General features: G+C 40.4%; 1 protein-coding gene across 1 annotated transcript in view; it reads right to left on the bottom strand.

Annotated features, from left to right (window-relative positions):
- Positions 1 to 363: 363 nt before the first annotated feature.
- Positions 364 to 22,910, bottom strand: part of C1H9orf85 (chromosome 1 C9orf85 homolog) — a 53,996-nt gene continuing 31,449 nt past the window's right edge. Inside the window, exons 3-4 of the mRNA XM_059247617.1 lie at positions 1,842 to 1,955; positions 364 to 1,375 (exon numbers count right to left, since the gene is read on the bottom strand). Of these exons, the coding sequence (XP_059103600.1) occupies positions 1,237 to 1,375; positions 1,842 to 1,955 (253 nt within the window). The 3' untranslated portion in view covers positions 364 to 1,236. The remainder of the gene's footprint in view (positions 1,376 to 1,841; positions 1,956 to 22,910) is intronic.

Here is a 22,910-nt window from a genome sequence, read left to right as displayed (position 1 = left end):
CACGCCTTTAATCCCAGGAAGTGAGCCTTTAATCCCAGGAACTGATGGCAGAAAGCAGAAAGGTATATAAAGTGTGAGGACCAGGAACTAAAGCTGGTTAAGCTTTCAGGCTTTCGAGCAGCAGTTCAGCTGAGATCCATTTGGATAAGGACACAGAGGCATCCAGTCTGAGGAAACAGGATCAGCTGAGGAACTGCAAGGTGAGGAAGCTGTGGCTTGTTCTTCTCTGATCTTCCCGAGTTGACCCCAATACCTGGCTCCAGGTTCGTTTTTATTAATAAGACCTTCTAACAATTCGTGCAACATGTGTGTAGATTAAGACACAAAGAAAACATAGTAAAACATTAAAATTGGGAATTAAGACACAAAGAAAACATAGTAAAACATTAAAATTGGGAATCAAAGTACAGAGTGTGGAAAAGTTCACTGTACTGCCTACCTTGCTACCTTTCGGTAGCTTTCGGATTTTAAACATAAGGACACACATCTCAGTAATCACACAAAGCTAATCTACACCACCTACACACAGAAACACTGGCAGCAAAGTGATAATGCAGAGCAATGGAATTCTGGGAAGGATAACCTTGTGAGGGAGAACATCACAGGAGCTTCTGATACTGCAAGTATCTCCACTCAAGTATCAATGTTGGATTTTCTTTTCTAGTTATTAATATTATATAGTCCGCACATTTTTTTTCTGAGTACATATTTCCACGCTGGGAAAAGGTTAAAAAAAAAAAGGGGATAACATATATAAAAATATTTTTGAAGGAAAATCACTACTCATGATTTTGTGTGTGTGTGCATGTATAAAAATAAATGGTTTTGCTTTGTAAGCTATAAGGGAGCTTTTACTAAGGAAGCCACACACCTGAGGTCAGGCTATGGAAATGTACTCACTGTGAGCTAATCATCTTAATTTTCCAAGAGACAGTTCTGATACAATCACCAATTCTCAACACTGGATAGCTTGATATTAGATAATATTTTTTTTCAAAACAATTTCCATAGATTGTAGAATATGCTACAGTACAAGTTTCCACACATATTCTGTATATGCAGCTTAGGTTTTATTGTAAAAACCTGAAAGTTTCTGTTATTCAAATGTTATAAATAATTTATATTGCTCATGGGTCAGTTCTACCGATTCTGAACAGCCTTTTCTGACATCCACATGAGGATGTCAGTGTGTCTGCTGAGCCCTCTGCGGCTGACTCCATGCTGTCATCAGGCCACCTAAGTGTCTCCATCCTCGTCATCCGAGTGGGTGTCATCATCTAAATCCTCATCACTGTCCTCCTCCCCTTTGCAGCTTCTTCTATGGTTAGAATCTTGATTTTCAGTATTTGCTGAAGTTTCTGGTTCTCTATTAAACCTAAATAGAAGAAAAGTTTATGATTATTACCCAGGCTTTCAGTATTAAATGGTGGAGGTTAAAAAGGCCTTTACTTGTCTCTTCCTATCAGGAGCCTACGGAAAGAAACAGAGAAGAACCGCTTTTAACGACAAGCTTCACCGAGTCAGCAGATTCTAACACTGCTGTGAGAAGAGCGGGCTCAGGAGTTGGTAAAAGGAGTCCATTAGGGACGACTGCTACAAAATAAGCCATTCTGCATAACGAAGACGAAGCTCAAGGCTAAAGAGATATTTTCTTCAACATATAAATGGCACTTTATACTCTAATAGAAAAACTTAACAAAATTGTGACCCTTTTCCTGCTAGGTAGAAAAGTGCTTGTATTAGTGGGAGATACACAACTTCAAACTGAGTCAGTGCTGCCTAAGAGAAAGCCCGTGGATGAATTGCTAAAAACAAACTCCAACGTAAAAGGGAAGACTCACGGAATAACGATGTCTTCTTTCTTTCCACACTTTGCACAAACTTCAAGTTCACAGGCACAGGGTCTACACATTATGTGGTAAGAGTCCTTGACTGTCTTTTGTAAACATTTAACACTGAAAGAAGAAGGGAAAATTAAATACTGATTTTTACTACTTAAGATCTACTTGATGTGATAAGAGAAGCTGTGGCTGATGTATGGGTTCAAAGCCTAAAAGCTGAAAACTAGACATAAAGCTCAGATATTTATCTTTTCTGTGTGTGTATATGTGTGCAGAGATCAGAGGTCAACCTGAGGTATCATTTCTCAAATACCATCATCTTGTTCTTTGAGACAGAGTCTCTCACTGTCTTGGAGCTTGCCATGTAGTCCAGGTTAGCTAGCCAGCAACCCACAGACCTGCCTGTCTCCGCTTCCTCAAGACTGGGGATGACCAGCTCACAGCTCCGTTTGCCCCTGGCTTTTCATGTGTATTCTGGGGACTGAACTCAGACACTCATGTTTACACAGCAAACACTTCACTGACTGCTCTGTCTCCCTGGACCCTAATGTCAAGCTCAGACATTTATCTTATATCATGTTAAGTAACAGAGTATTTCTAGATCAAAACTCACAGCTGCAAAATAGCACCTGATGGTTGACCACCTCCTTAAAGTTTTTAAGTGTCATCAAAACTTGTTAAAATAATATCTATATGCAAAACCCAACTGCATACACTACCAATAACAATCCACACAAAGAATAAAGCACTGAACAAAAATTCTGTGAACTACTGTTGGTTGTTATTTTACTTTTGTGGCTCTTTGCTCTTTTGGGGGGGCCACCAACAGCTCCCAAATAAATAACACACATGGAGACTTATTATTTCTTATGAATGCATGGCCTTAGCTTGGCTTATTTCTAGCCAGCTTTTCTTAATTTAAATTCTCCCATCTACCTTTCACCTCTGGGCTTTTTCCTTTTCTTACTTCTGTAAATCTTACTTTTACTCTTATTCCATGGATGGCTGGGTGGCTGGGTGGTTGGCCCATAGCATCCTTGACTCCTTGTCCTCTTCTGCCTCCTTTTTTCTTCCCAGATTTCTCCTCCCATTTATTCTCTCTGCCTGCCAGCCCCACCTATCCTTTCCTGCCAAGCTATTGGCCCTTCAACTCTTTATTAGACCAATTAGATGTTTTAGACAGGCAAAATATCACAGCTTCACAGAGTTAAACAAATGTAACATAAAAGAATACAACATATCTTTGCATCATTAAAACAAATGTACCACAGCATAAACAAATGTAACACATCTTAAAATAATATTCTACAACAGTAAACCTAATATACAGAACTAACTGAAACATTATTAAAAAAACTCAACACCTACATTGGCTGTATCAACCACACCCAGGGCAGGTCCCATGTCCAGAGTACTTGGCCAACACAAAATAAACTCAATGATATTTTTGTAAACTTTTTGTTTTGGCTTTCTTTGTTTTGATTTTCATCTTTGTGGGGGTTTTTTGTTCATGTTTTTTATTGTTGTTAACTTTATTTTTGTTTCCTGTTTATTTTGTGGGGGTGGCATAAAATTGGGTGGGTAGGGTCTGGGAGGAGTTGGGGTAGGAGAAACATGATCAAAATATATCATACAAAGAAAAATTTTAATTAAAAAAATTGAAGACCACCCAGAGTGGGAGTGGTTCATGTCTTTAATCCCAGCACTCGGGAGGCAGAGGCAGGTGGATCTCTTGTGAGTTCAAGGTCAGCCTGGTCTACAGAGTGAGTTCCAGGGCAGGCTCCAAAGCTACACAGAGAAACCCTGTCTCAAAAAAACAAAACAAAACAACTGAAAGACCTAGCTATGTGGGAAAATGCCCCAAGTTTATGGACTGGGGTAATCAATAAAGTGGCAATATTCCAACAACCCTACAGATTCAATGCAATGTCTACTAAAATTCTGTCTGACTTTAATATTTCAAATGTTTTTATTATTATGTTTGTTGTGATAATCTGTGATTGGTAATCTGTGTGTTGCTGTTACACCTGGTTTAGGACACCAATATCTGTGATATATAACACAGTAAAGCAACTGGTGTCACATGGGTTCTGACTACTCTGCTTACCAGGCAAAACCACGACCTTCTTCTCTGCCTCCTCCCCCTACTTGTGTTCACAGTATCGAAATTAGGCCACTCACAGCCCTGTGTGGCCCTGAACTGTTCAAATGAATGGAAGTCACTGATCTCTTCTAAATCAAAAGCCAGAAATAATTCCACGCTGTGAGGAAGGTATACAGAAAGCTGAGACAGCTGGAGATAGAACTAAATGGCTAGCCAGACTGTATAGGCAAAGACAAGTTCTTGAAGGGAATTAAAAGTGCTACTCTCTTGGGCACAGGAATGACAAGATAGGGACAAGCTTGTGGTAGAGATTACACTGGTGAAGATAAAAATTCAAGCTGCTGCCTTCTCACAAACCAAAGCCTAAGCCAGAACAAGTCCCTAACTTGTTTTAACTCTACAGTGACTAAGGGGGGTGAGGAAAGCTGCAGAAGGAAAGTCTGAAGCTGGCTGATGTTGGTCCATGAAGTTTAAACAATGTGTAAGTTCAAGGTCTGTTCTAGGACCACAGCAATGCAGCTGATCTAGTTAAGATAACAGACGATGATGGCCACACTCCACTGAAGATTCCCAATGTAAACAGCAGTGAAGAAGAGGCCCAGGCCTTTCTGCAGATAGGGAGAAGTCAGTTCCAGGTCCCAAGTCTTGCCAGGAATGCTTGCCTGTCCTGCTCGGGGCCAGAGTAGCTGCTGACTTTAAACAAAAGGGCAGCACTCACCTACCGTTTGGAAAATCCTGGGGTTCTGTAAATGTGCTCTGGCTGTGCTCCACAAATGGAACAACAAAGCCAGGATGAGGACACAGCTGTTTATAAGGTCATTTAGGGAATATTTAAGCCCACTGTAGAGATCTGCTGCTCATCTGGAATGCCCGATCACGGAAGAGTGCTGATATAGACAATGAAATGTGTATATTTTCATGCCTGCTAACACAATATCCACCCTGCAGCTCATGCATCAAGATGTGTCAACTTCCAACTCTTAGGACCTAAGAAATGCATTTTGTAAAGCTACAGCTGCCAGACAATTCTTGCCATGAATCTGAGAGAACAAACAAAAAAACAAAAAAAACCCTCTGGAAAAAAGTTATCATTTTAGATAATGCCAAGCAGAGGCCGAAGCGGAAGGACAGAGGGGCTCCAGGATTTCCAGAAGGTAAATGGGCACTGGGTATAGCTCATCACCAACTACATCAGCCCCTAACAAGGGATGTGTAAAACACTTATTTGTCTCAGATGCAGCACATGTTTTGTAAGGTAAAAATAAAGAACTGGTCAAGAAAACATGAACAGAAGCAGGTGATGTATTTTTATTTGATATTAAGAAGCAATAAATTGCATAGAAAATATACAAATTTAATTACTGTGAGCAATAAATTATTTTCTCTAAAAAAAATATAACTGTTACAAATCAAATCTTGAGATACATACATCTTTGACAGGGGGTTCATCCTGAGAACACAAGGCTGATTCAGCACTAAAACCCAATAAAGGTTCATAAAACAATGTTCTAAGAAAAAAAAAAACACGGCCATTTAAGATTTAACTAGAATCATCCTGTGTGAAGTAACCCACAGAAAGACAAATATTACGTATTAACTTATATATGGATTTAATTCTAAGTCAATGATAACCAAGCTGCAAACCACAGACCATAGAGGGTAGGTACGGAGTAAGGGACTGGGGGTATGGATGTTGTGGGATATTTGATCACACTGTTAAACCTGAGCATGTGTTTGCATAAATTAAATAAAATCAGGGCTAGGAGGTGGAGCCAGCAACTAGTGGACAGAAAATAATCCTAGAGAGTCAGAAGGAGTCTGGAAGATGGATAGAGAGATGCACAGGAAGTAGTAGCGAGGGACTTTGAGTGTGGCAGTCTTTTTTTGGTTTGGTGGAACAGAAGGATGTTCTCTTTTCTGAGATGCCAGCAAAGAGGGAAGGTCAGCTAGTTGTTCCTCAGCCTCTCTGAGCTAGCAGATTTTCACCCCAGCCTCTGACTCCTGAGTCTTATTGATAAATAGAACAATAGAGATCTAGTTAAAATCTACATTTAGTGTCAGTGGCAGGAGGCAGATCTGGCCTGGGATATAAACGTCTGTCTGCCAGGATCAGAGCCGAGGTGCTCCCGATTGTACATCAAGTGATCTTTCCCCAGTGAGTCATCTCTCTACCCCTGCAGCCCACATATTTTCAACACATATATCCCTAACTTACAACCCAATAATCTCACTGAGATCTTTATTCAAGGAAAATGAAAACGACTGTTCATACAAAACCCTGTCTGAATATTAACAATGGTTTAACTTTAAAGTGGTAAAACATAGTACACTCTAAATGTTTCTCAGCTGGCCAGTGCATAAAACTCTGCTGTGCCCCTTTCAATGGACTCCTACTCAGCAAGCAGCCCTGGGCACACAATATGGATAAACTTCAAACATCACATTTGGCCTCAGAAATGGTACTCACATCTCTACTGTAAGACTCCCCACATCTGGCATTCAGGCTTTCCTGAATGTACAGAGAAGGAAAACAGATGGGTGTTTGCCAGCGCTTGGCAAAGGGTAGGACTGACTGAAGTGCCAAGGAGAAAGTTGTGGGTAATTACAATTTCTTCTCTTCTACTTGGTGCTGACCTCACATCTGTATAGGTTAAAACTCCAGCTGTACACAGCAAAGGGTGTATTTCAGAGTACACAAATTACATGCCAAGAGCTTCAACTGTGAGAAATTCGAGTGTAAACAAAACTTAAAATCATAAAAACCTTTGACATAGGAGCTAAATGAAAACAGTTTTTAAATTTCTGTGGTAAACTGTTTTGGTATACTTGGATTCTAACATTTCAAAAAGCTTTACTAAATTATTCTGTATTTAAAAATAGATTTAAAGATCACACTGTTAGGATCATAAGGAATAAAATCTCAATCATTCCAATGGATTATGAAAGTTTCCATAACACTTTTAGCTTTAATTTCTTTTTGTTTCTTTTTTTTTTTTTTTTGGTTTTTTGAGACAGGGTTTCTCTGTGTAGCTTTGCGCCTTTCCTGGAACTCACTCTGTAGCCCAGGCTAGCCTCGAACTCACAGAGATCCGCCTGTCTCTGCCTCCCGAGTGCTGGGATTAAAGGCGTGTGCGACCACTGCCCGGCTCTTTTTTTTTTTTTTTTTAAAGATTTGTTTATTTGTTATTATATAGAGAGTGCTCTGCCTCCATGTATACCTGCACACCAGAAGAGGGCACCAGATCTGATTATAGATGGTTGTGAGCCACTATGTGGTTGCTGGGAATTGAACTCAGGACCTCTGGAAAATCAGCCATTGCTCTTAACCTCTGAGCTGTCTCTCCAGGCCAGCTTTAATTTCTTAAAGTCCTAAAATAATGCTAAGTCTCTCTTGGTTTGGGTCATCTGATAATTCAAGGAAATGACAGTGTGTTTTCTTTTTGATAAATATTTGTCCCATGCTAGAGACTGTAGATGTAACGGTCTTATTAAATAAGAAACACAGCGCCAAATTCAGAGTTAAAAGCCCAAGAGGTCAGAGGAGTAGCTAAGAGCTGAGACTAAAACCACCTTCTTACCCCTTGCTGCCGCCATCCTTCCCCTCAGAAAGAGACTTACTTCCTGTGTGTCTGTTTTTTATTGACTTTCTGTTCTGCCTTCTCATTGGTTGTAAACCCAATCACATGACCTCCTCGTCACTGCCTGTCTATACAGACCTCCAGGTCTCTGTGGTTGGTATTGAGATTAAAGGCATGTGTCTCCAAGCTGGCTATGTCCTTGAATACACAGACTCTGCCTGCCATGTGATTGGATTAAAGGCGTGTGCCACCACCGCCCAGCTTCTGCTATGGCTTGCTATTAGCTCTGACCCCCAGGCAACTTTATTTATTAACATACAAATAAAATCGCATTTCAGCACAAATAAAATATCACCATAAGAGACTTCAAGAAACAACAGACCTTTAAGTAGTCAAGTTGTTAATGCAGGGTTCAAATTGTATTCATGGGAACTCTCAATGTTAAGATTTACATATAAATCTTGAAAATAGCTCTCTTGTTTTGCAGTCTGCAGCCAAAAGGGTCCTGATCCTTTAGCTAGTCTATCTGCTTCAACAAAGGTGACTCCTAGGAATCACACATCAGCATGTTACACATCAGTTGTTAAATGCAGATCCCTAGAACTAAAAGCTTGGAAATGAGCCCCATGAATCTGCTAAACTCTTTAGGAAATTCTTATGCCCACAAACATTTGAGAACTCTTGACATCCATCATAATAAATGGGGGTTTCCTGGCCCTGGTAGTGATTACAATGACCAATTCTAAGAACAGAATGAAATCTGAAAGCAATTAGTTAAATTCTTTCTGAAAACCAAGTTTTGTTAGGATGGTATCCTTGAATGAAAATAGGAAAAGATTCACTTAAAACAGCATTTCACTTTCTATAGAGGTGATGTATGCTTGGACAATATGAATGACAATACTCTTTACAGTCTCCATTTTCTATCTCCCAAGAGGAATGATAGTGTGCCCTTTCTTTCAAAACACATAATCCAGGCTTTGTGCATGTGCAGTGAGTACAAGAAAGGAGTTCCCTAGCTAACAACATCTGCATTTTTTTTAAAACTCAATACAACACTTAGTTTTAAACCCCAAGGACCTTGATCATTAAGTGTGAGAATAGTTTACATAGCACTTTAATAGGCATCTATTCCAAGTTGCATAAAACCCATAAAGTATTTTAAAACATCTTTAAAACTAGCTATCAATTTCTAATCACTCCTGAGTACTTTTCCTTATAAAAATTTGTGGTATGGAATAACTTTAAATTCACCTAAATATTTATCTTTTTTAATTTTCCCTGAAAAAAATTGCTGCATTTATTGCATTTTATTAAGGAAACATCACAGGTGTTAATCTTAGTTTTTCCTCCTTTTTATATTGTGTGTGTGTGTGTGTGTGTGTGTGTGTGTGTGTGTGTGTGAGAGAGAGAGAGAAAGAGAGAGAGAGAGAGAGAGAGAGAGAGAGAGAGAGAGAGAGAACTGCCACTCAAGCTATTTTGGCTATGTATATATTACAACTAATCAGTTTAAATGGAAAATCTGGCTAAATTAAAACACAGTTTGCTCTTATAAGCCATGTTGACTGATAAAGCAATCAGTAACACAAATCTTGAAAAATAACATAATTTGTTTACAATGCAAAACACAAAAGAAAAAATAAGTGCTGACTACTTGAAATCAGGAACAGACGGGGAGTTTTCAATGTATCATGGCAAGCTCTAGTAGAAAAGAACATGATTTGGAATGGGAGACTAGCTCAGTTTTGACAATTCCCTGTTACCTTTAAAAGTCACTAGAACTTTTTGAGTCTCACTCTTCATAATGGGTACCCAAACAGCTGACACTTGAGCAGGAAAAGTCAGTAGTACTGGGTTCTAGGACATCTGAATTATATTGTGTTCACTGCCTCAGCAAACTCACAGTTAAACAAAAACCTCAGGACTTACCATTGTCCTGACCTGTGAGTGGAACCACTGGGCCAAACATAGAACAGGTTAGTAGTTCACAGAAACAAATTTCCCTCTGCTGCTTTCGCAACTCTGCCTTAGTTTCCTGGTTACTATGTTCTGACTATGGCCATCATTAGCCCTCTGTGGTATGTGCACACAGGATGACTGACACCTCGGTAAACAATGACAGTCAGCACCTCACCCTTTGGTATGCAAATGAGAAACTCAATATTGACAGATTCACCAGGTACTTCCCTCCAGTGGCAATAAGCAACCTATGTTGTTTACAATAAGGAGAGTCTAAAACTAAACTATGGGATTAGCTTCTACTAGATTTTTAAGTACATTTTAAGGAAAACACTTACCTCCTATTCCTATTCCAAAAACTTATGTAGTAGTTACAATTCATTTCCTGGTGTCTCTAGACTATACACTATAGATATGAGATAGATCATCGAATCTACTCTGAGAAAAAAGATAAAGAAATAATAGGATAAATGGGTAGATCACTGAATCTACACTAAAAAGAAAAAGGGGAAGATATAAAAATGACAAAAGGTAGGCTACTGAATCTATTATGAAAAGAAAAAAGATAGAATATGGATATGATAACATAAAAAGGTCAATTATTGAATCTACATTTAAAAAGGAACTACTTGTTTTAAATAGGATAAGTAATGAAAAATTTTTGTCTGTGTTTATCAAATGTTACTGGACTGGACATTGTTAATATATATAATGGAGTTTTTTGTCTGAATCTGTCAAATGTTAATGGACTAGACATCATTAATGTAATCTTGACTGTGTATATTATATATACTTATTGGATAATTTTTCTTGTATTAGTTATAAGCTTTTTTTAATGTTAGACAAAAAAGGGGAAATGTGGTGGTATTGTGTTCCCCAAAATATTGTGCACCCTAATAAATTTATCTGGGGTCAGAGAACAGACAGCCACAGGATACAGAGGCTAGAAAATGGTGGCACTCACGCCTTTAATCCTAGCATTCCAGAGACAGAAATCCCTCGATCTCTGTGAGTTCAAGGCCACACTGGAAACAGCCAAGCATGGTGAATCATGCCTTAAATCCCAGAAAGCGAGCCTTTAATCCCAGGGAGTGAGGCAGAAAGAGAAAGATATATAAGGTGTGAAGACCAGAAACTAAAAGCATTTGGCTGGTTAAGCATTTGGCTGGTTAAGCTTTCAGGCTTCTAGCAGGACAGTTCAGCTGAGAGCCATTCAGATATGAGGACACAGAGGCTTCCAGTCTGAGGAAACAAGACCAGCTGAGAAGTTGGCCAGGTGAAGTTAGCTGTGGCTTGTTCTGTCTCTCTGATCTTCCAGCTTTACCCCAATACCTGGCTACAGGTTTGTTTTTATTAATAACAACTTTTAAGACTCCTGTTACAATACACTCCAGACTAAATAGACAAGTACTACTTCCCCTTACTGCAGTAATAGCCTGGAGTAGGTTAATTTATTATCATCACCATCATCATCACCACCACCACCATCATCATTTTGAGACAGGGCCTTTCATCATTATCACCACCACCACCACCACCACCACCACCACCATCATCATCATCATCTTGAGATAGGGTCTCTGGCTGTCCTTGAACTCACTATGTAGACCAGGCTAGCCTTGAAGTCACAGAGATCTGCCTGCCTCTGCCTCCCTGAGTGCTGAGATTAAAGGCATGATCGACTATGCCTGGCTTGATAATTCTTAAAACAATACAAAACATTCACCTTTGGCCAAGAGCAGCTTATTAACAGAAGAATGGAAAATGTTTAGGGCTGGTGATTTTCAATGCTATGGAATGTAGGGACACAGCTCTCTTGTGACTCACCAGTCAGTAGCACCTCACTGGTGAAAGGCTGGAAGTGAGAGGCCATGTGTAGTTGTTTTTTGTTTTTTACTCTTTGGGGGCCCACCACCCAGCTCCCAAATACATACACAGAGACTTATTCTTAATTATGAATGCCCGGCTTTAGCTTGGCTTATTTCTAGCCAACTTTTCTAACTTAAATTATCCCGTCTACCTTTTGCTTCTAGGCTTTTACCTTTCTTTATTCTATATACCTTTCTTCACTTCTTACTTCATGGACGGTTGTGTGGCTGGGTGGCTGGCCCCTGGTGTCCTCCTCTCCTCCTTTTTTCTCAAAATCTCCTCCCTTCTCCTCCTATTTATTCTCTCTGTCTGGCAACCCCACCCATTTCTCTCCCTTGCCTAGCTACTGGCCATTCAACTCTTTATTAGAACAATCAGGGGTTTTAGACAGGCAAAGTAACACAGCTTTACAGAGTTAAACAAATGTAACACAGGGGCTGGAGAAATGGCTCAGAGGTTAAGAGCACTGATTGCTCTTCCAGAGGTCCTGAGTTTAATTCCCAGCAACCACATGGTGGCTCACAATCATCTATAATGAGATCTGGTGCCTTCCTCCGGCCTGCAGTCATACATACTGTATACATAATAAATAAATAAATCTTTTTAAAAATGTAACACAAAAGAAGCAGCACATCTTTGCATTATTAAACAAATGTCCTGCAGCATAAAAGGATGTAACACATCTTTAACTAATATTCCACAACAGCCATGCTGTATAACTTATTTCACATGCTTTCCAGGCGAGGGACTGGCGGAGCTGGGCCATGGAATACTTACATAAATGGTGATAGATGTTTATTTTGATGAAAGAATAAAAAATAAAAAAGATGATCCAGTATTTTTGATGTCAGAAATTGAACAACAAAACCAAACTTTTAAGTCTAGTTTTTTCTTTGTTACATATATATTTGAGGCCAACCAAAACCTCTTATTGCATATAATATTATTCATATTCATAGACCACCAAAGTGATAGAATGGCAAGAAGTAGATGCCTGGTGGTACATCTGTCATCCCAGCCCTGGGTAAGCTGAGGTGGCAGGAGTGAGTCCAAGGGCAGTCTAAAGGGCACCATGAGACTTTGTCTTAGCAAACAAGTAGACAGCAAAAACACAGAACTAATGAATTTACTAGGAGCTGTGAGACAGACCTAGAGCAGCTCGTGGTCACCTGCACTGTTTGTGAGGGATGGAGGTGTGGGAGCGGCTCTGCTCTTCTTCCCTCTTTCCCAGGATACTCTCTACAAGGTTTCCTGTAAGCATCAGCCACACCACTCCCTCAGTCAGATTCCACGACTTTTCTGAACTTTCTCTCCTGTTCTTATTGTATTACTCCTCTGCAGTCATATGTTGTATGCCCAGGGTCTCTGTTACTATTCCTAGCCACTAAATGCTTAGTCACTCCAGGGCCTTACTACATAATCTGAGCTCAGGAGGTCACATAATCTATGCGCATGCATGGTGTAGCTAGAAGGCCCACAGTTTCCCCTCCGATAGGCCTACTCATGACTATACTTTCCCTTCCCTAATAAAAACTCTTATAGTGGGTTCTATTGTACCTCGTGTTCTCTTGAGCCCGGTAAACACCACCAACAAATAAATAAGTCTCCCCTTTTACTAATAACTACCACTTCTAGCCATCTGCTCAAAAACTGCCTGGGGGAGTTCTTGCTTATAGAAACTCTTCATATTTTCTATCATATACAGTGCAATGTCTTGTACATTGAAGCTGCTGTTTAAAATAATTGTGAATTGAACCACATCTTATCAGGCATCCCTGCATTTTTCAATTAGAAATTAAAGAGCTATGTCTAGGATAATATCTCTATTAACTTGGACTTTTCCAAGGGATATTTGTTCCTCATAAAACAATTATAGTAAATTGTCTTTAAATTCAGCTCAGTCTCTTGGTTCTTATAGCTTAATAAAACTTGTTCACATAAGTCATGGTTTTCTAACAGGTGCCTTTAAGGGGTGGGTACTAAAATGCAGTGATGTCATAGTTTTGTTTTCTGTTTTGCTTTCAGACCAGGTCTCATGTAGCCTGGGCTGGCCTCAAACTCACAATGCAGCCGAGAACGACCTTCAACTCCTGATTCTCCTGTCTTTACCTCCAAAGTGCTGGGATTACAAGTGTGTGCCACCAGGCTCCACTCCTAAGACAGTTTTGAAAGGATACTATGTTTAATATAAGGATATTAATGACCTCTGTACTGGATGGTTTTATGTCAATTTGATACAAGCTAATGTCATCTGAGAGGAGGGAACCTCAATTAAGAACATGCTTCCATAAGATTAGGCTGTAGGTAGCCTGCATGGCATTTTCTTAATCAGTGATAGATGGAGGAGGGCCCAACCTATTGTGAGGAGTGCTATCCCTGGACTGGTAGTACTGGGTTCTATAAGAAAGCAGGCTGAGCAAGCCATTAGGAGCAAGCCACTAAGTAGCACCCCTCCATGGCCTCTGAATCAGATCAGCTCCTGCCTCCAGGTTCTTGTTTGAGTTCCTGTCCTGACTTCCTTCGATGATGAACTGTGATGTGGTGTTTGGTCACAGCAAGAGATATGCACTGACTAAGACAACCTCTTTAGGTAGGCTAGCCCTAAATATTCGAGATCTTTTCATTTCTCTTTTCCCTCCTTCCCCAAACTGTGTCAGTTTCCTGACAATTCTCTATAAAGAATTACTGAAATAATTCTTATGATTACCCATCAACTGAAAATAATTTCTAATTTTAGAGGATACATCATTTCCCAAGCCTAAATAGTAAATATATTTTTATTTATTTTGTCCCACTTAGTCTAAGACCCTAATGTAAAAACAGAAATTACAAACTGGACAAATAACCCAAGTGCTACATTTAATTGGTAAAAATAAAACAATCTATAGAAAGCCAGTCCTAAGGCCATAAGCACATACACATCCAATTTTTGCCACCTGAATTATGCACTTTACAATTACACAGAGAATGAGGGGTAGCTCGCACTGATCAATGGCACACGTCATTCATCCAGCTCTAAGAACAGAAGGGAAAGAGCCTTCGGTGCCATGGAAGTTGCCTATCTATCCAGGGTTACAGCGTCAGAAAGACCAGTATTGCAGTAGTGTTTGCTCAGCCAACGCATATAATTAGTTAGTGCCAATGGGCTGGTACTGAATGCAGTATCGGAGCCAGACAAGCAAGGTTCTCTGCGAACCAATGACTTGTTTCCTCTGAAAAACGAGGGCAGTGCTACTCTTTCCTGTTCGTTCTCTTTTGTGGTTTTCGACCAGGCTGTTCCCGAACTCCTGGGCTCAAGCTATCTTCCTTCCCTGGGAGGACAGGCTCACACCACCACATTTAGAACTGTGGAATTGTCTTGAGCCTCTGATCTCCTCCCCACTCCTAGGTGTCGGGGTCACAGAGGTGGGGTGCCACACCAGGAGCTCTTCCTTTCTAATCAGATTCTAAGACTAAGACCTTAACTGTACTCTTTATAGACTAATCCCTATGTTTCTTCTGATTAGTGAATTAGTTTCAATTTTTCTGAAATAGGGTCTCACTATGTAGCTCAGGCTAGTTTGGAAGTCCTTATATATCCCAGACTAGTCTTAAATACGTGATCCTTCTCCCACAGCCTCAGTCAATCATCATGCTTTTAAAAGGAAACCAGTGCAGAACACAGCTCTTACTCCAACAGAAGTAAGAGATAAATATGAGTGCCTGTAGCTAAGGACTTAGACTCAAGTTGCCCTGTATGGCATGTTCCCCCATGGAAGTGTTTACATTAACTTTATAGTCACAGAACAAAAGAAGGAAATCAAGACACTTCCAAATCCACTGGTAAGGACAGTGAGTAGGCAGCTGCCTTGAGGCAGGGGTCCCTTCTGTAGGTCTCATGATAGCTGAGCACACTCCTAGCCTGTGGGGTGGTGGAAACTAGTGGTCTATCAAGTTAATACCTTCCAAAGGTTTTACCCCACCTCTGTGACCCCGACACCTAGGAGTGGGGAGGAGATCAGAGGCTCAAGGCAAATCTGTCTCAAAAGACCAAACTAAAGGGAAGGCACGGGTCCCAAGAATACGGTAGCATGAAGTTCTTGGCAGCAACTCATGCTCTCTCTCTCTCAATGTCTTCCAAATATGATTTGTTTTGGCTTCTCCTGCCTTATAGAAGCTTCCTCCTGCCCCGCCATCCCCTATTCTTAACACTGCAGCAGATAAATCAATCTATCTTTCCCTACTAGACTCCTCAAAACAAGAGGATTATAATCTATAACCCTATAATCTTTTTCGTTTTCACTTTCCATTTATGTGTAAAGTGTGTGAGCTGACATGATGAGCTGCTGGAGCCCACAGAACCCACAAGAGGCTATCACATCCCAGCACAACTGGAATTACAGGCGCATGAGCCATCGCATGGGTCCTGGGAATGGAACCCAGGTCCTCTGCAAGAGCAGTAAGGACTCTTAACCATGGAGCCATCTCTCCAGCCGCTCTTTATTTGTTAAACCACAGGATTATTCATCTCTGGTCCAACAGACATGTCTGCGAACAGCTGAGACGAGGTACAACAATAACTTTAAAAGGAATAGTAAAATGTATCCAATGCAATTAAGTATGAAGTAAGGGCAAGAGATCTTATAAAGTAATTGGTCTAAAGGGTGTCAAGAAATTTTGACACCTTTTAAATTTACATTAACGGTTAAAAGATTTTGCCCCTTTCTCAAGAGGTGCAAGAAGGCCAGAAATGAAATGAATTCTGTTTTTTAAATGCCCTGGGCCAGGGGGATTATATGTTTAACTCAAGACAAAGTAAAGCACAGGGAGTTTAGATTCAAATGCAAATTCAGCTAATCCCAAAGTCCTATTTTTCTGCTCTCTCACAGCCCAGTACTAAACCTTCCAAAGCCACTCAACAAAAGCTTGGGGTGTCATTAAATCTTCAAATGTCACCAATCTTGTTTTTGAAATGGTCTGGAACTGTATGTACTTGTAGTTTAACATATTCTGCTTAGAACCACCCTGTGCATTTCTTTTTAAATATGTGTATTTTTAGAAAGACAAATAGGTTTTACTTTTAGATTGTGAAATGCCTTTTGTTTCAGGTAACCAAGCAACATTCTTGTAAAGTTAAAAAAAAAAAAACTTTAAAATATTTATTTATTAAGAGAGAGAGAGAACACCTGTGTACATGCTCATGAGAATGTCATAGCACCCGGACCACCCACCAAGAAACTTTTCCCTGAATCAGTTTAGACACGTTATAAAGCAAATACCCACATTTCTATTAGAATTTCTAAGCTACTTCTCTTTCTCTTTTCATCCATTAAGCAAAACCACCAGTAATAACACATTAGCCCATGTTTAACTTTGTCCTAGTATTACAGAAGAAGCTGACATAGAATAGGCAGCCAGTTACAGCCTGGGGCCTGGACTACAGTTGGATGCACTCAACTAATTACTTAAGATATTCAATACTTGATCATGATTTAGTTTTTGCTAGATGATTTTGCTCTACTATAGGCTAGAGGTGCAGAGCAATTTAAGGTACATAAAGGGAAAATATGATATGATGATACATTCAGTGTATTTTCAAGCTGAGGTACTTCCATTTATAGGATGGGTTAATTAGAATCTAAGTTGAGGAACATAAATGTATTTGGACTATAAATCTTAACAAAGGATAATTTTTCTCGGTGGTTGGCTTGAATAAAGTATTTAACATTTTAAATTAAGTTTTACTGTCAGCATCACCAACAGATTCAAATTCTTTACAATATGGGGTATATTTTAATATACAGTGAAACAAAGCAGATACGGGTGAAGTATATTCCTACAACACTACAGTCATGGACTGGACTGTGAAATGCCTAATGTGCCACATGTCAGTATAATCAGAAACTCATGGTGTTCTAAGACTAGACAGTTGACCCCATGATTACAAGAATTTAAAACATTCTAACCAAAAAGGTGCCTTGGATTAAGGACTATCTTAAACTTCCAGAATCCAAGTTACAGCAGGTATAGGAAGGCCCTTATGTGAAAAATCCTGCTGATACCTAAAAGGCAGCAGCATCCTTATGTCCAAAGACAGAGACAGGAGGAACTGAACACATAAGCCACACACCACCCCCACAGGCCACTGCATGACTCACTGCTGCACTGCTTTGTTCTATTACATCCCCCCATGGCTTCCCACATTTCAGCACACCTGGTATGAAACACTCTGGTTTAATCCTCTTGTTCCTTTCCCCTCCCCCTTTCCTTCTTCGTTTCTGAAGAGAGGACTGAACTATGTATCACAAGCTGGCCTAGAACTCCCTATATATTTTAGGTTGGCCTTGAACTTGTGATCCTCCTGCCTCAGCTTCGCAAGTGCAGGGTTTCCAAGTGTAGGCCTAGCTTGGACTTAACCATTTCTTCATTTCCTTATGAAGGTTGCCATGCTATATAAAATGTGTATCAATTACATTTGCAGGTTTAGGTCTTGTTCTGCTTTAGATACTGAATCCTAGCTAAGATCCAGAAGGGCAAATGAAAAAGGCTTTTCCTCCCTTGTCTTCCTGGAGCTCTGCTTTGACTAGTATTTCTCAGGCTCCTGTGAGCTATACTTTCCTTTACATTTGCTTGAACTTCCTTATTCTTAGTGATTTCTCTTAATGACTGTCTTAGTCAGGGTTTCTATTGCTGTGAAGAGACACCAGGACCACGGCAACTCTTATAAAGGAAAACACTTAATAGGGTGGCTTACAGTTTTAGAGTTAGTTCATTATCATCATGACGGGACATAGCAGCATGCGGGCAGACATGGTTCTGGAGAAGGAGCTGAGATTTTTACATCTTGATCAGCAAGCAACAGGAAGTGAACTGTTCCCACTGGACTTGGCTTGAGCATATATGAGACCTCAAAGTCCATCCCCACAGTGGCACACTTCCTCCAACAAGGCCACACCTACTCCAACAAAGCCACACCTCCAACAGTGCCACAGTGCCAATCCCTATGAGTTTATGGGGTACAATTACATTCAAACCACCATAATGACTTATCTGTATTTTGTATTTATATAATACCTCACTTCCTTCATTCTGAGGTTGTGACATGACCTTCAGTGTGATAGACAGCAGGCCCTGAGTCTTCTTTAGCTCTCATCTCCCTTGATAGAACAATGGATCACATGAGACAGACGAGGAATAACCACTTCTAGGGAAGTCTGCAAGTGATCTTTCACATAGTGGCATACTCCTAACAAAGACAAGCACACAGGACACAGCACAGACTACCAAGACTAGAATACAAGTAATGGACATGGAAGAAACAGTTAAGTGAGTTCATCTGTTACAATGTCTGCTAAAAGGCAACACTGTAACGTCCATTGTGTATTCTTCAAATTGCTTTGGGAGAAAAGCTGCCAGGGGAAAATGGAAAGCAGTGGTGAAACCTTACACATTTTATAGGAAAGGCACCTTATAGGAAATGCTCTGAAATCACATGCCTTGTGTTTGGCTTACTAACTAAAAGTACAAGACTTACTATATAGCTAGTTTTTAATTGCTACCTAGAAAACAATTATCCATTCATGGAAAGCTAAAGTTGGATGCTCTAACCACCTATCTTACAGCTTAATTTCCCTGCTGCCAGTTTGGATGAGTTAGCATTAGATTCAACAGGCTTGTTTATAAGCCATGGTTTATGGTTTTATAATTCTAGGGATTGAATTCAGGATGTCAGCATACTAAGCACACATTCTCCCACTGTGCTATACCCTTAGCCACTGGAAGGATTTTCTTTAGCAAATATGCCAGAGAACAGGAAGAAAACACTGAAAAAATAATCAAGACATGTATAGCACTATCTAAAAGACTCAGCAATACTTACAATGAAAAAAAAAAAATACTGAGAAAGCAATACAGGGGAAAAAACCCTAAATAGCTAATTTAGTTTTGACCCTTTCTTGAGGCTTTTTAACAATATCAAGAAACACATAGGTATGCAAAATAAATAGCCAAAATTAAAACATCCACAGCTATTAAATATCCTTCTTCTTTGAGATGGGCTGTCTGGGAACTCACTATGAAGACCAGGTTGGCCTTGAAGTCACAGAAATCCGCCTTCCCAGTGAGAACTGGAATAAAGGCATGTGCTACCATGCCCACCACTATTAAATATTCTTAAGTAAACAAAATCTCCAAACCTGGAGTTCTAGATTTGTGAAAAGGCTAAAATAGTTTTCACTGGAAATTAACACCCTGTGATAACCTCTACTCGAGTCAGATGGCTATTACAAACTCCCACGATTTCCTCCCATTAAGAGGGAAGGCACATACAAGCAAGATGGTGGGTCAGGAACTGTCTGTGTGACCTGGCCCCCAGGAACGGCCAACAGCCCTCACACACCTCAAACCCAGTCTCCAGCAGATGGGTCAGTGGTGCAGAGGAATCCCATTTTTTGTCACACTACATCACTTGGAGTACAGTGGCCAAGGGCCACCTTAAGAGGGCAAGTACTTAAAACTGGGCAACTGTGGGCAGCTGAGACAGAGAGCTGCCACAAAGCAGAGAGGCTAAATTAGCCCGCCATGGTTCTATGGTCAGAAACAGTCCTATGGGTTGGTTGTGGAGAACAAGGAAGCCTGGCCCAGGAACAGAAGGGCACAGAAAAAAGCATCCCTTCTCTCCTGAGTCCTGGACCAGATTTTATCAACTGACAGTAACCCTGGAAATTGACAGTCCTGGTCAACCTCTAGAGCAACTCACCTGTCATTCACTGCTTTAAAGCCAGAGAGAAGCAGCCCGGGTGGAATACCTGACACACACCTGCAGCGTGATTTCAAAGGCTTAAAGGAGACTTTTGTACAGACTTCAGGGCTATGCGTGCTTCCCCACTCCTGATGCCCTGGTGAGATACTCCCTAGCTATAACATAAGCCACTTTGGGCATGATCAGTGAAGTCTCAGGAGGGTGAGACCCTGTCTGGCTCAGACTGCGGGGTCCACTGTGTTAACACAGGTTCCTGATACAGAAAGAATGTGCACTACTGTCTGAGTTAGGGTTTCTACTGTTGTGAAGGGACATCAGGACCACAGCAACTCTTATAAAGCAAACATTTAATTGGGTGGCTTACAGTTCAGAGGTTCAGTCCATTAACATCATGGTGGGACACAGTGGTGTGCAGGCAGACGTGGTGCTGGAGAGAAAGCTGAGAGTCCTACATCTTGCAGGCAACAGGAAGTGGACCAAATGTCACACTGAGAGAAGCATGAACAAAAGAGACCTCAATGCCCACTCCCATAGTGACACACTTCCTCCTAAAAGGCCATACCTACTGTAATAAGGGCACACCTCCTAATAGTGTCACTCCTTTGGGGAGCCATTTTCTTTCAAACTACCACAACTACTAAAGTAAAGACACCTCTGGAGGACACTGAACATTTGTGACAGATAGGCTTAATCACAGCATAAACCACAGTAAAGACAAGAGTCCACAACTGAATCAGCTCCCACCCTTGTACACAGACCTGGAAGTCTCTGAGTGATATGGCTAACTGAGGTCTCGAGAGGAGACTGCTGGATAAGATCCTCAAATACAACCAAAAGGGACATTCCAGCAGATGATCAAATCACCAGGAAGAAATGTAAGAACATGAGAAATCTACAAAGCACAACTCTTCAGAAACACCAGAGTGGGTGCAATGCCAGGAGATTTAAAGTTTACTGTAAGAAATGAACACTGTGCAGGGCGGTGGTGGCACATGCCTTTAATCTCAGTACTCAGAAGGCAAAGACAGGGGAATCACTATGAGTTCAAAGCTTGCCTGGTGTACACAGTGAGTTCCTGGACAGTTAGAGCTACATAGTGAGACCCTGTCTCAAACAAACAAAAAAAGAAATCAACAACTGCAAATGCCAGACTAATTCAACCCAGGACCTAGGAAGGAAAGTCAGCAGTATAAAACAATAGTCACGGCCTGAGGAGATGCCTCAGTCAGGAAAGTGCCCACACAGAATCATGGAGATCTGTGTTCAGATCCCCAGCACCTACAGAAAAGGTAGTGTCTGCAGGTAATCCCTGTGCCAGGGAAGTGGAAATGGGGAACCATCTGACCTAGGTCAAAATGGCTATCACCAAAAAAACAAATGAGGGCTAAGAATACCCGTCAACAATTCAAGGGTATGATGAAAGAACTCTTACAAACTCCCGATAGGAATGTGAACTTTGTGCAACCACTATGGAAATCAGTTTGGAGGTTCCTCAAAACTGAAATAAACAAACAAACAAACAAACCTAACAAGTGGGGACTAACTGTACCAATCTTGGGTATATTCCTGAAGGACTAACTAAGTCAACATACCATAGAGATACTTGTACATCCACATTCATTGCTGCTCTATTCATAAGAGCTAGAAAGTACTACACAACCTTCAGTGAATGGGTTAAAAAACAACAACAACATGGTACATATATGCGACGAAAGATTAGTCACACAGAAAAATGAAATGACATTTGAAAGAAAATAAATGGAACCAGGAAATACTACAAACAGCAATATTGCCTGTCTTCTCTCTCTCTCTCTCACATAGATCGAGGTATGTGTATGCCGTGCTATTAGAAAGGGGCCCATGAAAGAGGAAGACAAAATCGTAAGGGATGGGGGAAGGGAGAAAGGTGAGGGTAACGAACATCTGTGGTATGAAAGCACAAGTAGGGACTATTTGGAGGGAGGAAGAGGGTGGGCAAGAAGGGGCAGCAGAAGGAGAAGACCCTGTACTAGAATAATGTATAACGCCACAAATATGTGCAAATGCTATAACAAGACCTGTTAACTTTGAACGCTAACTTACATGGTTTAACAGATAGATTAGATATAGACAGACAGGTAAACAGATACATAGATACCAAGTGAAAAAAAGAGAAATGTAACTACTAAGTACTTTTAGTATTTTTGCCTTATATATGCATATATAAAGCAACAATGACCAAGTATATTCTAAACAACTACTACATGGAACACCAAATTAAATAATATAAAAAGAACATACTAATATTTATAGCAAATATAGTCATGTTCTTTGATACAGCTATTATCAAATTGTTCTTACTCAGCTGAAATAAAGGATGATACAAAAGTGACCCAGAATTATAGAAAGGTTAGGGGAAGAGAGATAAGAAACTAAGTTGGGTATCTTTTTTTTTTTTTTCTTAAGATTTATTTATTATGTACACAGTACTCTGCCTGCATATGCACTACAGGCCAGAAGAGGGCACCAGATCTCATTACAGATGGTTGTGAGCCACCATGTGGTTGCTGGGAATTGAACTCAGGACCTCTGGAAGAGCAGCCAGTGCTCTTAACCACTGAGCCATCTCTCTAGCCCCTAAGCTGAATATCTTTTCATCTTGACTTAAGTCTCCAAATGAATGAAACTGTAAATTACAAACCAGTGATTCATATATGATAGTCAATTTTAGTAATCTTCATGGAACTAAGAGGTCAGACTCCTTTTAAGAATTGGCATAATATCTGTAAATGGTGGCACAGGCCAATAAATCTCAGCATTCTGGAGGCTGAGGTGGGAAG

This window comes from Peromyscus eremicus, chromosome 1 (assembly GCF_949786415.1).
Source record: "Peromyscus eremicus chromosome 1, PerEre_H2_v1, whole genome shotgun sequence".
In the NCBI taxonomy this organism is placed as follows: Eukaryota; Metazoa; Chordata; class Mammalia; order Rodentia; family Cricetidae; genus Peromyscus; species Peromyscus eremicus.
This window is presented reverse-complemented; position numbering and strand designations above follow the sequence as displayed.